The sequence below is a fragment of the Amphiprion ocellaris genome, chromosome 13 (genome assembly GCF_022539595.1).
Source record: "Amphiprion ocellaris isolate individual 3 ecotype Okinawa chromosome 13, ASM2253959v1, whole genome shotgun sequence".
Lineage (NCBI taxonomy): Eukaryota > Metazoa > Chordata > Actinopteri > Pomacentridae > Amphiprion > Amphiprion ocellaris.
Window position 1 is genome coordinate 31,790,138 of NC_072778.1, and position 10,998 is coordinate 31,801,135.

General features: G+C 40.9%; 1 protein-coding gene across 1 annotated transcript; it reads right to left on the reverse strand.

Moving 5' to 3' along the window:
• Positions 1–144: 144 nt before the first annotated feature.
• LOC111569859 (integral membrane protein 2A-like) lies at positions 145–9,825 on the reverse strand. Its single transcript, XM_023272278.3, has 6 exons — positions 9,451–9,825; positions 8,819–8,956; positions 5,810–5,989; positions 5,595–5,705; positions 3,725–3,869; positions 145–1,489 (listed from the first exon to the last, which is right to left on the reverse strand). The coding sequence occupies exons 1-6, from the start codon at positions 9,520–9,522 to the stop codon at positions 1,395–1,397; spliced, it is 741 nt and encodes a 246-aa protein (XP_023128046.2). The 5' UTR covers positions 9,523–9,825; the 3' UTR covers positions 145–1,394.
• Between the last annotated feature and the right edge of the window lie 1,173 nt (positions 9,826–10,998).

Genomic DNA, 10,998 nt, shown 5'->3' on the forward strand with positions numbered 1-10,998 from the left:
GTAATAAGCATCAGGAAATGGAAAATACAGCAAAACCCTTAAATCAGCTCCACTTTTTCCCTCAATTTGAGTTCAGGATAAGCTAATGTCCTGCAGAGGGTGAGAAAAATAGTCAGTTGTAAAAACAACCAAACTGCAAAAATGTTCAGTAGGTAAAGAAATGCAACTTTATTCAACAACAAAGTGAAGTTCAGTTCAGTAGTTGTACACATGTTTTTTTTCTAATCTTCTAGTATTCGGTTAAAAAGCTAAGACAGAAACCCATTTTCACAAGCAGACTTCCTGTTGATTGTCTTTCTGTGGAGGCATCAAGTAGGAAACCACTGAAAATGACTTAGAAGTTATTTGGCAGAAAAACTTTCATATTTTCTCACGGGATTTCAAAATTTATGCAAATAAATTATAAAGTGTTCTTGTGACAATTTTAAATCCACTGTGTTCTTCAGACACCTAAAGTAACATTTAGAATATCGATTACAGCTGTCTCAGTAAAAGTCAACTCATGTTATGAGAATACAAACTCAGAAATTAGAAGTCAAAGTGGACAATCAAGAGTTTTCAAGTCAAATTCGGTGAAATTTCCCTTTAGCTTATTCACTTCTCCTTCAAGTCACACATGAGGTTTCTACACAAAGACAAAAACTGCTCATATACGGTGCTGGACTGTTTACCATCAGGTACGAGACCATCGGTTACACGAAATCACCACACAGCAGGACAGCGGAGGCCTCTGGGAGCAGCAGGGCACTCTGGGAAATATCTACAAAAGTGGTGACTGAGAGCTCTGGGTTTGTGCATCTCCGTTAACTTCGGTAAAAGTCAATGACAAGCATGTGTGTAGTACCGGGCGTTTCCATGCTGACTTGTGCTATAATCACACGAGAACATATCTGGTCGAAGCTGCTCTATAAAACCCTGGAACGAGTGGTGACAGTAGGCCGACACAAGACAAGTCTAATATGAAGGACTTCTCAGGTTCACTAGAATATTCAGTAGGATGACTCACAGCTCTTGTCTGGAGGTGGCTGGATGTTGTAATACAGTAAACATCAATAAGATCAGTCTGCAGGAAGCTACAGCAACGAAACAATAACCAACATAAATGAAACTTAGTATAAGTGCAGTTAGCAGGCTGACTTATCAGTACAAGACTAGCTAGCGAATACTTGAGCAAGAGAGCTATGGCCTATACAGGTTCAGGGGTATACAGCGGAGGAAAGGAGGGAGCTAGGCTTTAACACTGGAACTTAAATTCACTGAATACTAAAGCAGGGAGGCAAAAACTGTTTTTATACAAGAGGAACTTTCTGCTGAAAGTTGTTCCCTCCGTCACCCACTTTCCACTGACTCGGTCACTCAGCTTTCTCTCTCTGACCTATGCTCACGCTTTCCCATCAAGCCTTGCAGATCTTGGTCTCCGTCACAAACTTGTTTTCGAAGTGATGGATGGTGAAACATTCCTCTGCGGAACGCTTCTGGATGCCTCCACCTAATAAACACAAACACACACAAACATTAGTCTTAAAAATTCAGCCGGCTGCGTGTTGGATACATTCCTGTTCCACATCAGGCTCAAGTTCTTTCATGTTTTTGCTCTGAAGTTGGAAGGTTTGCTTTGACTTGTCTTGAGTAAAATCTGTAATTTTAACACTTCCATACAATTATTTGATAACTCAGAAAGGAACTCTGGAGAAAATCACAGTGTAATGTATAGGGCTGCAACTATTGATTATTCTGCTAATCGAGTATTTGATCGATTATTCTGGCAATTAATCTATTTATCGGATTTGGCGCTTGGTGTTACAGCATCAAAAGCGAAAGTGAGCGCACTGTGCAACAGAAATAACCGTCCTGATGGAACACGGGCAGACCTCTGTAGTGTACTGTACATATATAGTACAGGGGTATTGTACATGTATAGTATAGTATGGGGGTATTCAACTAAAACTGAAATCTATGGGAACATACGTGTATTTAGTTGGTGATGCAGAAATTGCATAAATATATTTTTATGTTTGGTTCATTTAAACTGCTGGTACTGCAGCTGATGGAACACAAATAAGAAAACTGATCAGTTTATTAGTATTTATTACAGAGAATATTCAATCAGTAACTTTAGTTTTACTTTGATTTGACCACAAATTAAAACGATTTCCTTCATTATGAGACAGTGTCTGAGCTACATGCACTTCAATACAGTATCATGTTTGAACATATGAAGTTTGATAGTTTTATTGTCCGTTAGAAATAATCAGCTGCATTGATCAGTAAAATAAATACATTACACACGTTTAACAGTTTTCTATCAGCACTCCTGTCTTACATCATTTCCAGTAGCAGCTTTTTACCGTCAAAATTTTTTATATTCCTCATTGTTCTCCATTAAAACAACCTGTTGACTGAAGGAGCTGCACATGATCATTTCATTTTGTGCAGAAAATGAGTCAAATGATCGTTAAACGCTCCTGTTTGTGTGACGAGTTTGAAGCAGAAAGTCTGAGCTAACAGAGAAAGTTGAGAACCACCTCATACCTGTTAACTCTGACGGAGGATTTAGTTTTTGTCAAGCCAACTTTAAGAAAGTCTGACTATTTTGAACTGCTGTTGTAGTTCAGTTCTCTGATCTGCTAAATGCCATAAACACTAGAAAAGCTGCGCCGGTGAAAATAGAGGCGTCCCATCAAATTTAAAATACTCTTATAATGTATTGATTATAGGTCCAGATCTGTATACGATGAAGTCTGGGTCCGAACTTGGGCCACGGTCCACTAGTTAGGGAGCTGGGATCTAGTATGTAGTGGATTAAACAAAGTATTGATTCAGAGAATTTTGTAATTCGGTAATTCGGGGAATTTCAGTAATTGAATTACTCACATAAACTGGAGGAATTGTTTCAGCGCTATTAATGTCCAGAGGCTGAAGTTAGAGGACTACCAGTGAAGTCATTTACTAACACAACTGGAAAACATGGAAGAAAGACAGCTAATGTTATCTAGCAGCTGTTGCATGTTTCTAAAATGCTGGATGAGCGCAACACAGAGCAGGTACTGAAATAACACCAGCATAAAGTAATGTCTGGTTCATTGCGAACAGTAAACTAAGCTAACTAGCTTTTACTTTTTGAAATTCAAACCTAATACACACAGTAGCAGTACTGAAGTTACTGGGTGAAGAGATGACAGGAAAATTAAAATTCATTTGTCTGTTTGTTTGAATTTTTGCTTTAAAAAATATACGAAGTGTGCTCAAAAAAGTTCCAGGTGTAATCAGTAACTGTCACAAGTCAGAATTCTACAAGAAATTGTGCAACAAATAAAAACTGCGTCAACTGTGGCCTGTGCCAACACAGGGCTGATAACAGCTTGTTGAAAACCTACAAGTTTTTGGTTGCATCTGAAAAATCCCCACTCCCCACTCACCCTCTTCTTCCCTAAAATGACATTCAAGTTGAAGGGTTCCTACTTTGACCCAATTTAGGTGATTTAGCACACCATCACGGATAGTAAATGACAGATGAGGACATTCAGAAAGTGTTCCAAACATGGCGGGAGCACTGGGAGCAGTGTATGGCTGCATCAGGAGACGACTTCAAAGGAGATATCAGCCAAATTTAAATCCACACACGGTTTTTGCTTTTAATAGACGCAGTCACAATAAACAACAACAATTAAAAGACATGCAGGTGCAGTTAGGAGTGTAAGCTTTGTGTCCAGCATATCTATACCTGGCAGGCTGGAACGACGTTGCATTCTGTACGTTTCCTTTCCATTACACAGCCGGCGGATGTAGAAGCCCAAAGGCTTGACATCATCAATGCGCTCTGTCACCACCAGGTCCTCATGCACCAGATAGCTGCGATACGAGTCCGACTGGAACAAGGAGAACAAAGATAAGATCATCATCGTTAAACCACTTTCACTGTTTCTCAAGAGAAAGAGCAGATCAATGAACCGGACAGACAGAGTGGGAAGGACTTGGTTTTTAATGACTCATTCCAAACTTCTGCATTTTGTTTAACATTTTCATGCAAGATAATAAAATTTGCTGATTGCACCACCCACCAGCAATACCAAATGCGGTGCAACATGTCACAGTGGATAATCCGGAGAAAATGATCATTTTAAACTGAAACTCTCAGCCTCCATCCTTTCTTAGGATTGGCTGCTTCGAACCTTGCTGAAAACATTCTGCTCTCGCCAAAATTCAAAAAACAAATATTTGACAATAACATGAATATTTACATTAAAAAAAACCTCCTGAACTAAAGCAAGCCAATATTTTAAAAAATAAAAGCACAGATTGTTTTTACTGGTAGAAAACACTCCTGGAAGGACCTTTTTTTTTTTTTTTAAACTAATCCAACCTGTTTCACGTGATAATAAAGTTATTTGAATAAACAGCTGGTTCCATACTAATATTATGTGGTCCTTAGCTTTTCATGACATGCCATCATAAAGTCAAAATTTATGACCTATGCACATCTTGGCATTGTCACTGTACACTACCTGTCAAAAGTTTGGACACACCGTCTCATTTAATGCTTTTTATTTATTTGTATTATTTTCTACATTGTAGAGTAATACTAAAGATTAACATTTTTTTGTTTACAACATAATTCCATATGTGTTCTTTTATAGTTGTGATGTCTTCAGTATTAATCTACAATGTACAAAATAATTAAATAAAAACCATTGAATGAGAAGGTGTGTCCAAACTTTTGACTGGTGGTGTATGTGTGTTATTAGCATGCTGATGCTAGCTTAGTGTGTATTGCACCCATGCCAGAAAGCATGCAGCATAAATGTTGACTTTTTTTGTTATTTTTTTAAGTTTCGGGCACTTTCATGCTTGCATTTTATAGTGGCAGTGGACAGTGGCCAAACAAAGTAGCGGAATGAGATGCAGCAAAATGAACCAGTGACTTGCTGCTCAGGGTGCCTGCAAAGTTTGCTAGCAATGCACAAATTATCAACAACACAATCAATAAAAAAGCAGAGCTGGAAAAAATGAACTTGTGGGTGGTGGCGAAACTGTGAAGTTTTCTCGCTGTTTATTGCAGTTTGATTCATCCCCAGCAACACATCTAACATATCATTTCCTGTTAGCATAAAATGTTCAAGTATGTTGATATTTGTATATGCTATCTGCAGCCACAGTATACTAGCAAGTAGAATATACTGTACAGCATTTGTACGTAGTTTGGAATAGAAGCACAGCTTTGGTCTTGTTGACTTTATGGCTTATGGAAAACTTTACACAAAATTAAAGCCGACTATACATTTAATAATGAGTTTCTTCACGTCACATATCTAATTGAAAAGAAATAAAAAAAGAACTTACCAGGTGATGTGTGCAAGAATTTTGTACTTTACAAATTAAAGATGCGGCCGATTTGCACAGGATTAAAGCACAGACAATCCTGGAATTATTATAAATCCCTGGATTTTCCTAGGTGATATTTTGTCCTGAATACAGAGCTAATGCCTGAGCTTGAGCGAGAGCATTGTGTGTAGTTTGTCTTCTACAGTTTTTCTCTCAGCTGCATCCTCAGATCCTGTTTACACCTCCATGATAGGAGCTGCTCAGTAACTCACCATCAGCTGTGAGAAGAGGTCAATGAGGTCCTGAGGGGGAAGCACCACCGAGGTGTTCAGGGGAATCACGAAGCAGGTCCTCAGAGTCAGGTCCAGATACGCTGTTAGCTTCTGCTCACAAACACATGAAACCATCAGGAAACCATTTAAAGCACATTGACGGCAGCAATCAGCGACAGCGGGGTAGTAAGTGTTTCATTATCCCCCTTCCTCACCCTGTTGAAGTCGTGGAGGATGTAAGCGGGGTCTCCGGGTCGGAAGTGGGGAGGTGGGACGCTGATGACGGCCATGCTGTCGGAGATCTCCACCTCCTCCTCCACCCGGGGCAGGTAGTACGGCTGGCTCTCTCCTCTGGCCGACACGTCGCTGAACTGCATCGCGCCATGATACAGCCTCTGGGGAGGAACCAAGCAAATGAGAGCAAATATATCACTCTGATGCCCACAATAAAGACAATTAAACATAGAAAATACAGTTGAACATGTATGTTTTTGTTGAAATGTATGAACATCTGGCCTTATGCAGAAACAAAACCAAGACATGCCCCTGATGTACATTCTTATTTTTCACCAGTGGTAAAGTGATTATGTGACTTTGCAACCACATGTGCCTCAGTTGGTCTTCCATAAATTTACAGTCAGTGGTTTCTCTGCTGAATAACTTCAACTACACCAACTTAATGCTGCCAGGGGGAGCCAGAGCACATGTTGGGTTTAGTGGAGTTTGCATGTTCTCTCTGTGCATGTGTGGGTTTTCACGGGGTTCTCCGGCTTCCTCCCACAGTCCAAAAACATGTTCAGGTTAATTGGTCATTCTAAATTGCCCGTAGGTGTGAATGTGAGTGTGATTGTTTGTCTCTATATGTAGCCCTGTGATAGACTGGTGACCTGTCCAGGGTGTCACATGCCTTCACCCTGAGTCAGCTGGGACAGACTCCAACTCCCCCTGTGACCCTACAGAGGATTAAGTGGTGTATAGATAATGGATGGATGGATGGATGTAATATATGGTTTTATGCAAAAAAAAAAAAAAAAATGCTGTAGTCTACATGTGAAGAAATAGTGAGATATTTAAGGGAGGATTTTCCTGCAGAGTAATTTTTGGCACCCCTCCAAAGGGGTTCAGCCAGCAGCAAAATGATAAGAATGGGGTAAAAAAAAAAAAAAAAAAAAGAAAAATTTAGCTAGTGTTGGTTATTAGGATTTTATTTGCTCAAGCATAGGAGATTTTTTGGTTTATCAAATGTTCAGAAATAACAGGAAAATACATCATTTCTGTCCGATAAGGCAACTCTTATCCAATTCTGAGCAGGAAAAAAAACCTGATTTAAGGTGAATAAATGTGAAAACTGAACCGATTTCTCCTCAACAAAGCTGAATTTGAGGCTAAATTTGAATTCACCCTGAGGTTATGCATTGTGTTAACAGTTTACTGAGGCATTCTTGGCTGGCTTCCCTGGCATTAGGTCTAGAGAACCTACAAAACACTGAATGCGAGACCCTCCCACTGACAAAGAGCAGAATTCAAAGAGGTGAAGTCTGCACTTTTTCCTGAAGACGGAAGTGAGCAAGTCTCAGCACTCTTGTTTCCCACAAAGACAAAAGTGTTCCATCAGCAGTCACGACCGGCCTTAATAATTCTTCCCAAACTCAAATAACACCCCCCTGTTCTCTCCCACTGCACGCCTCTGGTCAAAGTGACAGAGGAATTAAAGGACAGCGATTTATTCAGCCATGAAAAAAAATTTGGGAGGACTTGTGGAAGCTGTGCTATCTGAGCGGATAGGCTTTTCTCTGGGAAAGAAATCCTCTGATTGTAAATTATAGCTGCAAAGATTGTTATGATGCCTGCTAACAGCTGCTCTGTGTCTAGTCACACAGCTTAAATTTCATAATATGGGAAAGGTCAGTTAAATCAAAATGCGCTGAGGTGCAGACTAACTATTAATTTGACAGTTTCAGTGTGGATGCAGAAGAAAAAAAACACAGGAAAAGAGTGAAAAATTTATATCAAGCAACAAGGGTCACAGCTGGAATGAGACCTGGACAGTTAGAGAACACGGAAATGCATTTTCATCCCTACTGCATCAGATTTTCAATTTTTGACCTGCTGCTGTTACTTCAATGTTAAATAATATATCTCTCCATTCCAATATTGTCCATTTTAAAAACTGTCTTTTTGAAAAAAAAAAAAGAATGCCCCAATTACACTAGTTTTCAGAATCAGAAACTGTAAAAACTGGAAGAATCGTGGAACTTTCATCTTTCAGATAATCCTTGAACTACTCATCTGTGATGGGCTGTTTCATAGGAAAAAAATCTGAGTGGAAAATTGTGTTACTTTACCAAAATCACTTTATTCTACATGTGTCATTTTAAACATTGGACCAGCAGCAGTAGTAGTTAAAAATAATTATTCCATGCCACTAGATCTTCTGCTCGGCCATCTCTAATTTGCCTGAAACAGTTTGATTAGAAACTATGGACATTTAAAATGACATATGCAAAATTTATCTTGATATAGCAAATATTTTAAAAAATTACATTTTTTTTTTGAAAAATTGCTTGTTAATCTCCTTTCAGCACATTTTTTTTGCGCACTTTTTGAGGCTTTGTTTGAATCTCAGGAACTATTGAAAATAAAATCCTGTGATTTTGAATGTTATTTTTCACCATGCCATTGATTCAGGCTGTGCAAAATTGGACAAATAGATCAAATAATCTTTGGTTTTAACGGAGGTGAAACATGAAAAAACTGATACTGTCATGACAAGTGACATTTAGATAAATATCCATATTTTAGGGTATAAAATGTCAAATAAATTAAAGATGCCTGAGCAAAAATTGTTATAAAAATTTGTCAATTTAAGATGGAATGGCCCAGGAAATATCTATAATGAGCAGAATCACCATCTTTCCAGTGTTGGTGGCACCTGTGGGCACCAAGTTTTTCAAATTTCAATTTTTTATGATTGCTGGCATTAGAACCAATTCATCCTGCACTAAAGACATTCTGTTCTGTCTACTTCTAGCCATTGCTGTGCTGTTCCCATGGAAGCGCAGGATTTTATACTGCAGTAGAAAAAAATGAGCCCACAGTGAGTGAAAATATGACAGCAGCAAAGGAAAAAAATGCGCAGAAAGAGCTTGGAGTTAACATGTGTAATACAGTTTTCACTTCTTATTTAATCGCTTGCATAAGCACAAGCAAACGCACATACACACCTTTGGGGTGAAGTATCGATAGAGACACGCTCCCCCCACGATGAGCCCACTGAGGATGAAAGCGATGCCCAGCAGGGTGAGCAGACAGCGACCTGTGGAGCCCTCAGTGCTCGCTGGAGCCAAGGCCAGCTCCGGGTCCTACACACACACACACACACACACACACACACACACACACACACACACACACACACACACACACACACACACACACACACACACACACACACACACGAAAACACGAAACACGAAAACACACATGAAAACACACAATACTCCCAGCTCTTCTAATAACAATAATATCACGGTATGCATTTCATATCAATATCAACGTATATGAAGCTTTATTTAGCAGTCATATAATCCACTCAGTGTTGGTCCCTCTGCAGAACAGCTGTGCAGGAGATGGGCGGTCCAGGTGCAATATGACTCCATGCATTTTGCAAAAACAAACAAACAAACAAACAAAAAAACCCTCACTGCAAATCTATTAGAAAATCTAAATGCACAAAGAAGACGAACACGCTATGAATCTGCACATGGATTAACTGCCCGGTGCCAGCTCAGCGGCCGGTGCAGGCCTACACGCCAGGCTCTAACCGGACACCGCGGCTCGGACGCCGAATCCTCACCTTGTCCGCAGCCGGCGCCTCTTTGCCCAGCGCCTTCTGCGCCAGAGCCGAGTTGAAAGCGATCTTCACCATGCTGGAGAGGAAACAGTCAGCTCGGGGTTATTGTTGTGCGATCAGAAGAAGGTGGGAGACGGTCGGTGCTGGACTGCAGGCTCCGTGTGGTCTCCGCAGCTCAGCGCTGTGACGCACTTTGCAACCTCGGCTTTACGCAGCGCTCCCGGTGGTTGGAGGGGATTAAGAAGGCAAACGGAAGCTGGAGGATCCGCTTCAACCTCGAGCTACAGAACATGCAGACAGATGATGCTCGGCTTAATTTAGACGGCTGTTATTGCTGGTGCAACATTGGCCACTGAAACCTGTTATTGCCTCCTCACTTCAGACGTATTTCATGTAGATTTGGTGCCATCTAGTGGCTGCAGCGGGAAACAGACATTTTTCCTATCCATCAGGAAAAATCCATTCATTAAATTGAACCAAACAGCACTAGACATAACTATTTACACATTAAACTTAATTACATTACCAATTTTCAGTGCGGTACATGACATCAAAATGACTCAATCTTGCTCTGGCTGCGCTGTAATGTAATGAAAATAATACGTTGAGTGTATAATGTAGCTTATTCATCTCTAAAAATTCCACTCCTGCACACTGGGTGCTACCTGCCAGCGTGTCTGCCCACTCACACTGACACATGCACAGTCCACAGCCTTCACTGCACCGTGTGGAAACACAGAGCTGTGCCAAGGCTATACAGTCCATCTGACACATATCCTCAGTCCTCCCTCTGCCTCTGGCCTGTGGTGGTCCTCTGCTTCCTCTGCTTTCACTCTCCTCCGTTAGGATACGAGTAAATAAACACTTAACTGCTGCACCGGCACTCTAATTCCATGCAGCTCGGTGGCATCCCTCCAGCTCTCTGCACTGCAACTGTACCATATGCATCTCCCTCGCCTCGCAAACACACACAGGCGCACACACACACACACACAGTGAGGCTATGATATTTCCTCTGTTAAACAGACAGATTGGACCGGTAATCACCACTGAAAGGTACATAAACAGAGCAGCTGATTTCTGTACCTAACTCCCCCTCCGCGTGCCCCCTCAACACTGACTCTGCCTGAAAATCCTAAGTGGTCCTGAAGGCTTGTTTATGGGCTCGTCTTACGCTGTGTTTGATCTGAGAGCTTGCCCACACATGCATGCGTGGACACACACACACACACACACACACGCTGCAAGAGAGGGGGAAAGCCAGCATTAGCAGTAATAGCTGAGATGATAAACAAAAGACTTAGATTTAATCCTGAGGGCTTCTCAGCATCTCACACAACAGAGGGAAAGGGGAAAAAAAAGAAACAGTACTTTCCTTCCAGAAGGAAACATGGGATGATTGAGGAACGGGGGAAGTATGGAAGCAGGTGGGGGGTGAAATCTAGTGATTTAGGGAGAGAGTGAAGTGATGACTGGGAAAAAACAGAGAGGGAGTTACTGGGAGAGGCAGAGCAATCTGCGGCGTCTGATGCTTGAGTGAGTTTTCCAAGG

Excerpts from the sequence above, each read along its gene's own strand:
- LOC111569859 (XM_023272278.3), bottom strand. The coding sequence starts at position 9,522 with ATGGTGAAGATCGCTTTCAACTCGGCTCTGGCGCAGAAGGCGCTGGGC. Across the intron at positions 8,957-9,450 it reads AGGCGCCGGCTGCGGACAAG|GACCCGGAGCTGGCCTTGGC; the intron begins GTGAGGATTCGG and ends GTGTGTGTGTAG. Across the intron at positions 5,706-5,809 it reads TCCTCCACGACTTCAACAGG|AAGCTAACAGCGTATCTGGA; the intron begins GTGAGGAAGGGG and ends GTTTGTGAGCAG.